At 33.3% G+C, this 13,549-nt stretch overlaps 4 protein-coding genes across 4 annotated transcripts in view; all 4 read left to right on the forward strand.

The window, feature by feature from the left end:
* The first annotated feature begins 622 nt into the window (after positions 1 to 622).
* LOC123898999 (probable WRKY transcription factor 40) lies at positions 623 to 3,061 on the forward strand. The gene is made up of 4 exons (XM_045950055.1): positions 623 to 956; positions 1,113 to 1,451; positions 1,729 to 1,845; positions 2,537 to 3,061. The coding sequence occupies exons 1-4, from the start codon at positions 879 to 881 to the stop codon at positions 2,885 to 2,887; spliced, it is 885 nt and encodes a 294-aa protein (XP_045806011.1). The 5' UTR covers positions 623 to 878; the 3' UTR covers positions 2,888 to 3,061.
* A 2,873-nt stretch (positions 3,062 to 5,934) lies between these two features.
* On the forward strand, positions 5,935 to 8,554 carry LOC123899745 (protein POLAR LOCALIZATION DURING ASYMMETRIC DIVISION AND REDISTRIBUTION-like). The gene is made up of 3 exons (XM_045950956.1): positions 5,935 to 6,395; positions 6,849 to 7,309; positions 7,900 to 8,554. Exons 1-3 carry the CDS (start codon positions 6,080 to 6,082, stop codon positions 8,236 to 8,238), a joined length of 1,116 nt encoding a protein of 371 aa, XP_045806912.1. The 5' UTR covers positions 5,935 to 6,079; the 3' UTR covers positions 8,239 to 8,554.
* Positions 8,555 to 9,182: 628 nt separating this feature from the next.
* Positions 9,183 to 13,549, forward strand: part of LOC123900140 (chorismate mutase 2-like) — a 34,503-nt gene continuing 30,136 nt past the window's right edge. Inside the window, exon 1 of the mRNA XM_045951470.1 lies at positions 9,183 to 9,354. The gene's annotated coding sequence lies outside the window, so the exon portion shown is untranslated. The remainder of the gene's footprint in view (positions 9,355 to 13,549) is intronic.
* LOC123895738 (protein FAR1-RELATED SEQUENCE 5-like) lies at positions 10,239 to 12,764 on the forward strand. The gene is made up of 3 exons (XM_045946230.1): positions 10,239 to 10,292; positions 10,410 to 12,597; positions 12,751 to 12,764. Exons 1-3 carry the CDS (start codon positions 10,239 to 10,241, stop codon positions 12,762 to 12,764), a joined length of 2,256 nt encoding a protein of 751 aa, XP_045802186.1.

Here is a 13,549-nt window from a genome sequence, read left to right on the forward strand (position 1 = left end):
TTCAAGAGAATTCGAGGGTAAAAGTTATCTCTTGAAAGGAGATAATCCATTGGATCAGATCAATTGAAGCTTCCTCTTGTTGGACAATTATGCTTATGTGACTAGCTCAATAATAATATAGCGAACATAAATTTTAGGTTAGTCCAGAACAACGTCTAATATCGACATATACACTAAACATACAGATTAAATTTACAAATTCTCATATACTTTACACTTTAAATTGACAAATTTTCATATATTTTAGAGACTAAATTGTTTTTTTTTAACAATTCTAACAATTTTTTTATTTTTTTAGCGTAAAAAAAAATTGTTAGAATTTCATATACTTTTTTTTTTTTTTGGTACAAGAATTTCATATACTTAAATAGACTAAATTGACGGATTTTTTTTTTGGTTCAGAAATTGACGGATATTTAAGATCACATTAAATAAAATATTGTTTTTAATTTAATTTAAGAAAAAAAAACATTAAATTCATATTTTGTTTTTGTCTTTCTCTTTCTTTTTTTTTTAATATTTTTTTAATATGAGTACGAGTACGTTTTTGTTTGTGTTGAAAGCGTGTCTATTCCGCTTTAATAAATTGCATAAGAAAATAAACTATAGACAAACTAGAAAAGGACGAAATTGCATGAGACTTCTTCCTCCTCACCTTTCATCATTTCCTCCTCCTTTCCTCCCAAACAACTCTCAACCCCTTTTCTCATTTCTCTCTTAAATTATACATCTCACTTTGTAAATACTATATATACTTCCATGCTCTATAGGATAATTCTATATCACAAGTAATATATATTTCAATAAAGCATTGAAAATCATCATAAATTTAATTTGCCTCAATCATTTTTATCTTTGTGTTAAATTCCTCTACATATATGGAACCAACGTGTGTGGATACTTCTCTCAACCTTAACATTGCCCCTTCTAGAAACGATACAGTCGTTGATGCTGTGGTCAGTACTATACACTCAAGACACCTGTTAGCATGACCTTTTTTTCTCTTCTTTTTTCCGTAAATTGATGATTATCACATAACATGCTTATCGATCCAAATAATAATAACATAAAATGTTGAAATTAAATTAAATTAACTTATGATGATAATTCAGGTTGCTGATCAAGTTTTGGTTGAAGAGTTGGAGCGTCTAAGTCATGAGAATAAGAGATTAAATGAGAAGCTGAACCACATGTGTGAAAATTATGTTGCTTTGCAAAAGCATTTGAGTCAATTTAGTCACACAAATTTTGAAAATGAATTGGTGACACAATCGCGGAAGAGAAAAGCCGAAAGCATTGAAAATTGTATGAATAAGTTTGGCTATGCTATTGCTGAGAGCAGCACAGTTACTACTGATCATCATGAGGAGACAACATTCAAACACAACAACATTAACTCACCAAAAATCTCCAAGGTTCTTGTACCAACAGATGCATCCAATACCAGCTTAGTAAGTTCTACAATTTCGAATTTTTATTTTTATTTCGAAACTATAATAGAATATTAAAATTAGAAGCGTACAAAGAGTATAAGGAGTAGTCGAGATTCTACGTCAATGTGAAAAAAGAAACAGAAAAAACTAGGAAAATACAACAAGGAAGAATAGCCAAAAAAATTAGTTTAATTACTTAAATTTTGGGATTATATAATAAAGATTAATTTTTTAGGTTCTTCCCAATAATTAGTACTAACTGAGGATGTTTAATTTGTTTTTGGGTATTGATCAGTATGTGAGAGATGGATATCAGTGGAGAAAATATGGTCAGAAAGTTACTAGAGATAACCCCTCTCCTAGGGCTTACTTCAAGTGCTCCTTTGCACCTGGCTGCCCAGTCAAGAAGAAGGTACTTAATTAATTAATTAATTAGTAGTAGTGTCATTTCTTATTCATATAATGAACTTTAATCTAAGAAAATGAACAATGGATCTATGATTGATGATTTTCAAGTTAATGGTGATTTTGAAGTTTTATTAAGTGAGATCATTGTCTCTAACGAAAATTTACCACTTATTATATAAGAATTTTTTTAATTAATAGCAAATAATTTATTTCAAATAATAAGAAACTGATTATATTTTCTAAAGTTTCAATCATGAAACTTACTCGTAGAAATAAATAAAAAATAGTAGAAGTCAACAGAGGTTGATCCAGTTAATAAGAAGTTGACTCATACTCCGCAAAGACGTAAGTTCAATTTTTACTTGTCTGTATAGAACCTCGTTGATGGATAACTTGTAAGTACCTTTGTAAATGTGTTTTATGAGTCTTGAAATCTACGATGACTTGTTAAATCTTTGTGACCTAATTTACCTAAACTTATGAATCTTGAGATCTACCTTCACTTAAACTTTCTCCATCCAAAAAATAGAATAGTACATAGAAAAAAATATTTTAAATAAAACAAAATGAAAGTAATTAAATTGAGACCAATATTGGAAATTTGGAATATACTATATTGAGTTTTATATATATACACACATCAAGAAGTCATAAGACCAATTTATGAACCCCTTTCTTTTATGTTAATTACTCAGGTGCAAAGAAGTGTAGAAGACCCTTCCATATTAGTGACAACATACGAAGGAGAACACAACCATCCAAATCACCAAGCACAAATACAAATGAGTAGTAGTTGTTCAAACCAAAGTGAAACAACCAGCTCTACATATTTGGTTCCAATATCTTCACCCTCTCCTAAGAATCCATCTTCAACTCTTGACTTGGTCACACAAAGAAAATTGATAGCAATTGAAGATGCTCAAAAGTCTTCTCTCCAGCAACTATTAGTTCAACAAATGGCTACTTCTTTGACAAGAGATCCTAATTTTGCCACAGCACTTGCCACTGCCATTTCCGGAAGAATTTTGGATTTTGAAAAACGATGAATATATTCACACATGTATTGCACTGGACATTGTTTTTTGTTATTGATTGGTTAACCATGTTATATATTATTTAGTATTAATAACATAAAATGAGTGGGTATCTTTTTTTATATCTAGGCATGGCATGATGGCAATATCCAATATAATAAATATATTAGTTTTGTTTATAAAAAATGCTCAGTATTATGTTTCTATTTTTTTTAGTTTAGCCCCACGTTTAAATAATTAAACATGGTGCTTTTATAGTCACTATAAATCATTATTTTAAAAATTAAATTAATAATTTGATCCGGCCAGGTCACTGAATCACTGGTTAACAAAAAATAAAAATTGAACTAGAGAGACAGGATAAGATAAACTTCGGGATTAACTTATCATATATGTCGTGTCACCAAACACTGAATTGAGACATGATATGATACAGATATCCTATCATATCTCTTATCATGTGCATCAAACGGACCCTTATAATACAAGTATATTGCGCTTCTACAAGTCTACGACATTTTAGTATTTTGTTTTTTTGACTGATTAATGCTATATTCTATACGAATACAACTACATGTATGATCTCCGTGAACAAATAAATGATTTCTTTCCATGTAAATAATAAATGAAAGTCACGGGAATTCTATCTTTGCTAATTGAATTTGAGAATAATAATGGATACATCAACTGACTTTAATTTGGTTTATCAACTCGTGTAAATTGGTAGAATCAAATGTTTGAGAGATAAGTGATCATGAAACGAACTTAGGACTACTCATCAATTAATTTCAGCAGAATAGCATATGTTATTTATTTCGAAGATGTTTGAACTTTGAACTTTGTTTGAATCCACACACGTGTAAATGTAGCACACTCAATAGTTTGAGATAGTTTTCTAGGAGACATTCTTGCCTAGCACAAGAATATAAGCACAACATTTAGGCACACACATTAATCAAAAAAATTAAAAGAAAAATAAAATAGTCATATCAATTAATATAATTTTAATCATTTTTTCTTTAAATTAATTTTACATATGTGTGTGTCCAACACCTATACTTTGTGGTTGTGTCTAAGAAAGTATTTTTCGTTTTCTAGATAAAATTTAAATTCATTTAGAATTATTCTTGTATGGTCCATAGACCAAAATTTGCATTTGGTCTCACACCCATTTAATTAAGGTGGACCTCAAAATTATTTTTTTATTATATTTCTTATTTGTTTTTTTATGTGATCTCAAGTTTTGATTGGTTGAGACCGAATGTAATGTTTTGGTCATGTGACCACGAAAGAATATTTCATTCAGGTAACATGATTGAGAGTGAAGTAAAGGATTGCAATATGGAATTGATTCCAAGACTCACGTTGGGTGAGTTTATAGTTGTCTGTACGTCACCCCAATATGGATAGACGCTTTTACCTGAATTCGGAGACGAGATTTCGTAGTTGTGTATATAACTTTTTGTAATGTTTTTCATTTCATCTATATAAAAATAAATAAATAAAAGTATTGATAAAACGGTATATTTGTATACAATTATTATTAATTATCGTATTTACTAGAGACTTGACAATAGTATATCCGTTCCGATTCTAGTTGTTTTAAGCCTGTTTGTAGGACTTAAGTATTGATTAAAGGAGTTATGTAATTTTTGAAGAAAAAAAAAGGACTTATAACATATAATCATACAAGAAGATAATATAATAAAATATCCTTTTGATAAAAGAAGAGAAATTTATGAGAGAGAAATAAAGAAGAGAGAAATAGCAAATAAATAATGCATTTTTCAGTTTGGATGAAGAGAGAAATAAGAAAGAAAAAAATAATTTAGGTGGGTCTCATGTCAAGAGAAATCTATCTCCAATAGATGGGATTTGTGAGTTGAAGGAGTTGACTGTTGAGAGTTGTAATTTTCCCACAATGCCCTTTAATTTATATTTAAATTTTAAATATGAAAGACAAATTTGTCTTTCATCATTTTTATTAATTTCTCTCTACCCATTTTTGTACTCATCCTCTTCTCTATTTCTATTCATCCAAACAATATAGAATTTTGACTCAACTTCTCTTTTATTTCTCTCTTCACTATTTCTCTTTTTCATATTTCTTTGAACATCCAAACACAAATGTTAAATCATGATTATTTGTCATTTTTGGTGTGTCCTTTATTTGACAAGAATTTGTGGTTGTGTCCTATATACTCATTTGAAATGCTTAAAGGAATTAAAAACTTTATCACTTGAAACAATTTTTTTATATATTTACACTTTTAATCTCTTTATTGTTGGCATATCTCTTGGTATAGAAAATACTTAGCCAGCCACAATTGTGAATAAACGATTTTTTAACTCGCAACAAAATACGCATAATTAAATTTTATATACATGTTGATCTTGTTCGATTAGAAGAATGACCGTGTCCGGCATTGCTCCGTTCCGACCCCGATGAAGTGGAGGGGGTGTGTACCTACATGTGCTATGACGCTCAAGTCAGTTATTTGGGTGAAACAAATGTTTTATGTGTGTTAGAATGCGTACCTGACTCAACAACAGGAGTGGAGTATATTTAGCCCCTATCGTTGGCTCAAGGTCCTTGATGGCCAAGCCACTAGGTTTGGTCTAGTTGTGAGTGATTTGGGTAGTCAATTGACTAGGTTTCGATCCTCATTGCCAACATTGTAAACAAAAAAAAATGTCCTTGATAGCCATTAAGGTCTTCAATTGACTGCCAAAAAACGGATGAAGAGCCATGATGAGCAATAAATATTCATCATTCCGGTGGTCGACCGTTACAATATGCATAAATATTGTGATTGTTGACTCGTAGAAGGTCTTCGTGTGCCGCTATATATTTGAACCTTGCTTGACGGTCCAGAGGAAGATTTCCTCAGTTATTGGGGTCTAGGCCCAGTCCATAACACGTATTTATATAAAAATAAAAATTCATTATTTCTTCATATAGTACTATTTTATCCTAATTTGTGTATAAGCCCCTAAATAATGTGAGAAATTATTGTGATTTGTGATCACAAAAGAAGATTTTATCCCTTAAGTAGGGTAGGGAATATAGTAGTTAGGGAACAAAGAACCAAAAAGTTCCCTCCAAAATCCAAACCTGCCTCTCTCTCCTAAAACACCACCTTTTGAAGTTGAACCGATCACTATCATCATCGAATTTATTGCTCTTTCACAGTGCCATCAAATATGAAGCGCTTCTTCTTTAAATCCACCAATCCCGCCACTCTCTTTCCTCACTCTTCCCATAACCGTCGTCACTTACGTGTTGCCGATATTCTTCTCGCCGACGAAGATAACGACGCCGTTGACTTCATGGATGACGTTCATCAAACACCATCGGACGATTCTCATCGTCCGACTAAATGCTATTCGCCTGGCTGGCTTCTTGCTAGATTGTTTGCAGCGCTCAAGCCGAATAAGAAGCGACGAATTCTTAAACGCCGGGAGAAGATACCGTCGACGCCGATCGTCAGTGAATCGAAAGGCGGCGAGGAAGAGTCGAGTGAGAATCTAATCTATATCTATTTGTAATTTGATTAATTAATTTGAAAATTTCAACTTCAATTTGATACCTTATTGCTACTGTTTATGCTTGATTATTCTGTGATTGGTTTTACTGCTGATGATTAATTAATTTGAGAATTTCAAATTCAATTGATACCTAATTGCTACTGCTTATGCATGATTCATTTGTGATTATGATTACTGATGATGTTTTGCTAGTTTCTTTCGTGATAATTTCTCTGATTAAGCTAAACTTAAATCTGTGTAATTATCTGAACTATTGAATCTGATTATGATTATGACAATGTAATTATCTGATTATTGAATCTGATTATGAATTGAATAAAAATATATATACTTGTTTCAAGCGAAATTATTTCGGATTTTTTTTTATATATCATTATATGTGTGTTTTTGTTGTTAACTTTATAATGGTGTTGGTGTTCTACAGGACAGTTAGATTGGAATGATACATCTTTTAAGCTAGGAGTTGGTTGTGGTTTGTTATATGTGGTAGCGGCGACTAAAAATGAGCTTAGCAAGATGGTTGGGTTGCGAAAAGAAATGGAAGCAATTCTTCGAAACATGAAAGGGGAACTTGAAATTAAAGATGTAGTTGTTAAGTCATTGAAACAATGTGATGATGTTCTTGCCTGTTCCGTTACTGATATTCGAGAAGTTTCCTGTTCTAATAGTCACCCTTCAGTTCATTCACTAAAACCATATGTTCAGCCGGAGTTGAAAAGTAACGTGGTGATTAGTAATCGTTATGTAGATTATAACATAAGTGAACAAGGTGAATGTGCAGAAATAAATGAGCTTCAGGCGGAATTTGAGTATGAGTTACAACGGTTGCAGGTTTATTTGGATGGAGAAGATGCATTTGAAGATGCACAACAAGAAAGAGTTGAGGTAAATTGTTTTGGGTTTGATTTCTCAAAATTACATTCATTTCCTGAATTGATGAGTAAACCAAGAAAGTGATGATTTTGCACCAGTTAGACCTTAATTAGTTTCTTCTGTTATTTGTTTAGTCTACTCTTTTTATTGATTTGTTTGATCTTTTAGGGATATATGTATAATCAACCAATATAAAATCAGGGAGCTGTTATGTGCTTAGTACAATTTGTTTATGAGTTGCTACTTCTTTTTTTTATATAATTTTGTACAAATACCATCCATCAGTTACATAAACCTTTCAAATATTGATTCAGAAATAGTCTCTTCAAGCAGTTGAAAGGCAATATCCAGATGGAATTTCACTGTAATGTCCTTTTGGTATCAAGAGGAGGCTACTTCTAGAAAAGAGGCCACTCTTGAATTTTGACCGACGCAGGTTATGAAAATTATATTCTTAATTAGGGGTTATATGCTGCTTTTCCTTCCTTTGACTTTAGCTGCTCATTTGTGACTTGTTAGGAACTTAGCTGATTATATTTTTCTGTTTACTTTGTTATTGGCTATTATTACATTCTAGAATGACTGAAAATGCGAATTGACAGGTTGCTGCTAACGACTCTAATGTGAAAAGCGAAAGTTTAAGTTTTGGTGAAATAATAATGGAACCTCAAGAACCAAGTTATGATATGTCATCTGGGGTCTCTCCAGTTGAACTGGAGAGAAGATTGCATGAACTACTTGAAGCAAGACTCGAAGAACGGATAATAGAGCTGGAGTCCGCTTTAGAATATGCCACACAAAAGCTCAATGAGAAGGAGATAACAATTAATTGGTGGGAAGACACTGCAAGACATGTCCCGCACCATGTTCCAGAAACTTCTCGATTTACTTTCCCGCTTGATCCTGAGGCTGCTTTTAGGTTTAGTCAAGTTGTAGGATAGCTTTTGAAAGTGTGAAGTTGATTAAGGCACCAAAATATTGTTACTACAGGCTGTGCAGTTTAATGACCTGTGCTTCATTATATAGATTCAATTTTTTGGATTTCTGGTTTAGTCTTCTGCAGTAAATGGCCTAAGCACTCAATTTTGAGGGGATACAGATGAAAGCTACTAGGATGCACTGTAAAATTTCTCTGGATTTAGCAATGAACACGCAAACTCAAGCTTTTGATGCATTGCAGCTATTTGTAGAAAATTCTATATATTTATCTTGTTTAAACAAATTAAACGTAGTAGTATATATATTTCTTCACTGCTATGTGTATGTTTTTTATGGTTTTGGATCCAAAGAAACACATTGCGACACACTAGTCATTGATCATCAATTTGAGATTGATCTATTGATATTAAATAAGAGCGACAAAAAAAGAATAAAAAAGGTGGCAAGAAAACCACCATCGAGTAGACCAAATAACCTAGCGACCCGAACATGAGGAAAAAAAACAAATGTAAGCCTATTGAAAAAGCAACGGAGAACAACAACTAAATTGACCAATAAAACACGCCGAAACAGATTTCATGGTGAGCACCAACACAAAACAGATTTCACCACTCACTCATACATACTAGGTAAAGGAACAACAAGGATTTTTACCTCAATTATCATTAAATTACTTTTACTATTGACTTCAGATTGAAGTATGAAGTATTGAAATTAAAAAAACTGTGTTGGTCTAATCAAAATCCATTTACATGGTATACTACATGTATGACAATAAATGTTGTCACGGTGGCCAGTGAATTTCAATTTTTTAATTCATGTTATGTTAGTAGCACTAGTACTATACTATTAAGTATTAACCAAATGCTTAAAATTCACGTGAAGTCTTCACCAACAAAGTTCTTAACCATGATAAAAGCTGACATGTGGAGAAGGTTCGTTCCTTGTGGTGTGGTGTTGGGGCCTACACCCAAGTCTCTTGTACTGTTGTTGCCAAATTGAAATGAAGCGGAGCAACTGCGATCTTCATCAAGCTTCTGTGTTCCGTTCTCTTTTACTTTTGCCTTTTCAAAACTTGCAGAGACTCATTAGACTTAAGCACATTCCAACGGCCACAGGTATTTTCTTACTATACCTTGTGTCCAATAATACGTGTTTTGTTTTTATAAAGTTGGAAATAATCTCTATGTGTTCAGTACATATACAATTATTGACTTTTTGGATAATCCAAGTTAGAATTTTCTTAAACCAAACCTATTTTGGAGTGGAGAGGAGTATTAATTTACAAAAATTTAGGATGAGGATGGTGTGGTGGTAATAAAAGATTTTTTGTTACTAAAAAAATTAAGTGTATTGTTGGTATTATGAAAAGTTCATGCCAAAAAAATTTATATTTTTTTATATATAGATATAGATTAAGGCAGCATCTATTATGGACACTTTTAGGGTGCACCCCTAAATACACCCCCACTTTTTCACTGTTTTACCGTGGGCCCACCTGAAAATTGAAAAATCAAAAAATTGAAAAGCTTTATGTGATTACTGTTTTGCCCTTCCTTCTCACTTTCACTTCTTCCTACTCCCAACGAGAGACAGAGAGAGCTTCATCTTCCTAAAAACAAAAAACGACAAACCTTCATCTACTCCATCTTCGACCTTCACAAAGCAATTCCGATTTTGAGTAGATCTGCATCAATGGGTGATTAATCATCGAAATCACGTTTCCCTCGACCACAAAATCTTTCAATTTCTTTCAATTTCTCTGCAATTTCACGGTTCAGTTGAGCAAAGAATCGGTCTCCTTCTTTACAAAATATCAAGGTTTGTTGTTTAAATTCCTCTTTGTAGAATAGGAAATTCCTCTTTGTAGAATAGGAAATTGCTCATTCTTAGTATAAATATTAAACCACCTGAAATTGTTCATAAAGGTTTAGGGTTAGTGTTGCTCTGAATTCAGTTTTGTTGATTATGCAGTTGAAATTCCTCTTTTAAACCACCTGGGATGGAACCAGACGCCGAAGAACAATTTTCAAGTCAAAATGATGATTCCCGTGAGGTGTGTTTAATTTTAAATTCCATGTGGGTTATCGTTTAACTGATATATAATGATATATAATGTTATTGAAATATTGTTGGGTTCAATTCATGTGACAAATGTTTTACAATTGTTCAGGATTTGGAAAGTGAATGTGCACCAAGCAATATGATTGTTAATTACAGTATAAACGGTGTACAGGATATGGGCGGAGTAGATTTTAAGAATATGACAACAACTGATATCATGATGTATGATTTTCCTAACCTTGAGGTGGCTTTTACATTCTACAACTGGTATGCTCGAATGCATGGATTTTGTAGCCGCAAAAGCAAGAAGAAAAAAAACGCAAATAAAGAGGATGTCCGACAGGAGTTTGTGTGTTACAGGCAAGGGTTTAGAGAAGACAGATTTAAGGACAACAAGATCCGTCAGCGTGAAGCAAAGCCAATTACAAGATGCGGTTGTAAAGCAAAGTGTGTTGTGAGTGTTAATCGAATCACTCAGCGTTGGTCCATAAGGTCTATTAATGATGTGCATAATCACCCGGCTGTTAAAGAACTATTTATTGGGTTTCTACCAGGTCACAGGGGAATGGATGATGATGACATAATTCAAATGAATCACTATAAGAATTCGGGTATCCGGACCTCTCAAATATTTGGAACATTTGCTAATCAGGTTGGAGGGTATGAGAATGTCACTTTCTCACAAAAAGACATGTATAATGTAGTAGACAAGGATAGGCGTTCTAAAGGTACTGACTCAAGAGCTGCATTAGCATATTTGCGTTCATTGAAGAGTTCTGACCCAGCAATGTACTGGAAGCATACAGTTGATAAGGAAGGAAGGTTGCAACACTTATTTTGGTCTGATGGTAGGTGTCAAATGGATTACAACATATTTGGTGATGTTTTGGCCTTTGATGCAACATACAAGAGGAATCGTTATTTGTGTCCTATAGTTATATTTTCTGGGGTAAATCACCACAACCAAACTACAGTATTTGCCAGTGCTATTGTTGCCAATGAGATTGAGGAAACATATGTTTGGTTGCTTGAATGTTTGTTGGAAGCAATGAAGGGCAAGATGCCAAAATCTGTGATAACGGATGGTGACTTAGCCATGAAGAATGCAATAAGAAAGGTGTTTCCTGATGTCCACCATAGATTATGCGCTTGGCACCTTATAAGGAATGCAACCTCCAATGTGAAGAGCAACAGATTCACGCATTTGTTCAGAAAATTAATGTTGTGTGATTATGAGATTGTTGACTTTGAAAGAAAATGGAATGACATGGTTATCGAGTGTGGAGTTCATGATAATAATTGGGTTTTAGATATGTATCAAAAGAAGGAGATGTGGGCTGCAGCACACATTCGAGGTAAGTTTTTTGGAGGCTTTAGAACTACTTCCCGCTGTGAGGGGCTTCATTCTAAAATGGGTAAATTTGTAAACTACCGCAATAACTTAACTGAGTTCTTGCAACATTTCAACCAATGCATAGAACATTTGAGGTACAAAGAGCTTGAAGCTGACTATCTATCGATGCATGGTGACCGAATGGTGCAAACTGAATTCCATTTACTTGAGACAAATGCATCTAAAGTTTACACAAAAAACGTTTTCTTTCTATTTCGCTCTATCATGCGAAAATCATGTGCTGTCAAAGTTGTTGGTTGCAAACAAACAGCTTCCTGTTTCATATATATTGTCAACAAATATTGTAGATCTGATTGTGAATGGCACGTGTCTTATTGGCCTATTAGTATGGAACTAAAATGTTCATGTCTTAGGATGGAATCTATTGGTATCCCTTGTGATCATATTATATGTGTCATGGTTTATATGAATATGGTAGAAATTCCATCAGCTTTGGTGTTAGACAGATGGACAAAGAATGCTAAGGACTCGGTAAATTACACAAGCCAAGGACAATCAGGTGGATGGGATTCGATGTCAGTTTGTCGCTACAAATCTTTAAATCACAGATGTAGGGAAATCAACAATTTGGTGTGTAAAAATCCAGAGGCTTATGCCGAAACCATGGAGTTATTGAATGATATTTATGGACATGTTAAAAGTAAGTATGAGGTACAACCTGAGGATGGTAAGAAGATTGAAGGACACGGTGATCGTTATCTGCAAAATCCACTCACCGCTAAAACCAAGGGGCGTGTCGCAAATGTTGCAGGCAGGGCTGGTAACAAAAGGAAACAGACTCAATGTGGTTTTTGTGGGATTACTGGTCATAACAAGCAAACTTGTGGTGCATTTAAAAAACAGAAAACCTTTGTCGACAAGAGCAAGACAACGGATGATGATGGTCATGATGATGATGATGATGATGATGATAGTGGTGGTGGTGGTGATGATGATGATGACGACGACGACGACTACCGTGGATAAAGATCAATGTGATGAAAGTTGTCGAAATCTAAGTATGAAGTGTTAAGTTTATAACTATGTTAAGTTTCAGTGATATTAGTTTAGTCTATCATAGGTTTAGTGATTTAAGTTTTAAAGTATCAAGTACTATGTTAAGTTTCATACGTTAATGTGTTTAGTTTGTTTCAAAAAAAAAACGGTCAACGTGTTTAGTTACCTTTTGAATGTAGTTTGGTTATGTGTATGTTCTTTGTGTTTGTCTCGAACTACTTTGTTAATTATTTATGATGGTTTCTGTTCACGTCCAATGCATGTGTATTTGGATTATTTTGATTTTGGTGCGTTGCGTGTGTTTCGCCGCGAAAAAATAAAATAAAAATGTAAATTAATTTGGCGCGTCGTGTGTGTTTTGTCGCGTTAAGAGTAAATAAAAATGCAACATAAATTGGCGTGTTGCGTGTGTTTTGCCGTGTTATTAATAAATTAAAAAGAAAATTAATTTGGCGCGTCGGGTTGTTTCGCCGCATTAGTAGTAAATAAAAATGCAAAATAAATTGGCTCGTTGTGTGTGTTTCGCCGCGTTAAAAGTAAATAAAAATATAATTAATTTGACGCGTCGGGTGGATTTCGCCATGTTGTTAGTAAATAAAAAAGAAAATTAATTTGCTCGTTGTGTGTGTTTTGCCGCGTTAAAAGTAAATAAAAATATAATTAATTTTGCGCGTCGGGTGTGTTTCACCACAATTGAACCCTATACCGTTTTTTTTCTTCTAAGGAATTAAAACCTATACCACTAATGGACTCATAGCCCTCTTTGTAACCCAAAAAAACCTATACCACTAATTTCCCAAACAGTACCCTTAAATATATATGAATATATATGACACAAA

The sequence above is a fragment of the Trifolium pratense genome, linkage group LG7 (genome assembly GCF_020283565.1).
Source record: "Trifolium pratense cultivar HEN17-A07 linkage group LG7, ARS_RC_1.1, whole genome shotgun sequence".
Classification (NCBI taxonomy): Eukaryota; Viridiplantae; Streptophyta; class Magnoliopsida; order Fabales; family Fabaceae; genus Trifolium; species Trifolium pratense.

Coding starts and splice junctions, on each gene's coding strand:
- LOC123898999 (XM_045950055.1), top strand. CDS start 879: ATGGAACCAACGTGTGTGGATACTTCTCTCAACCTTAACATTGCCCCT. Junction 1,452..1,728: donor ATGCATCCAATACCAGCTTA/GTAAGTTCTACA, acceptor GGTATTGATCAG/TATGTGAGAGATGGATATCA. Junction 1,846..2,536: donor GCTGCCCAGTCAAGAAGAAG/GTACTTAATTAA, acceptor TTAATTACTCAG/GTGCAAAGAAGTGTAGAAGA.
- LOC123895738 (XM_045946230.1), top strand. CDS start 10,239: ATGGAACCAGACGCCGAAGAACAATTTTCAAGTCAAAATGATGATTCC. Junction 10,293..10,409: donor AAAATGATGATTCCCGTGAG/GTGTGTTTAATT, acceptor ACAATTGTTCAG/GATTTGGAAAGTGAATGTGC.
- LOC123899745 (XM_045950956.1), top strand. CDS start 6,080: ATGAAGCGCTTCTTCTTTAAATCCACCAATCCCGCCACTCTCTTTCCT. Junction 6,396..6,848: donor AGGCGGCGAGGAAGAGTCGA/GTGAGAATCTAA, acceptor GGTGTTCTACAG/GACAGTTAGATTGGAATGAT. Junction 7,310..7,899: donor CACAACAAGAAAGAGTTGAG/GTAAATTGTTTT, acceptor GCGAATTGACAG/GTTGCTGCTAACGACTCTAA.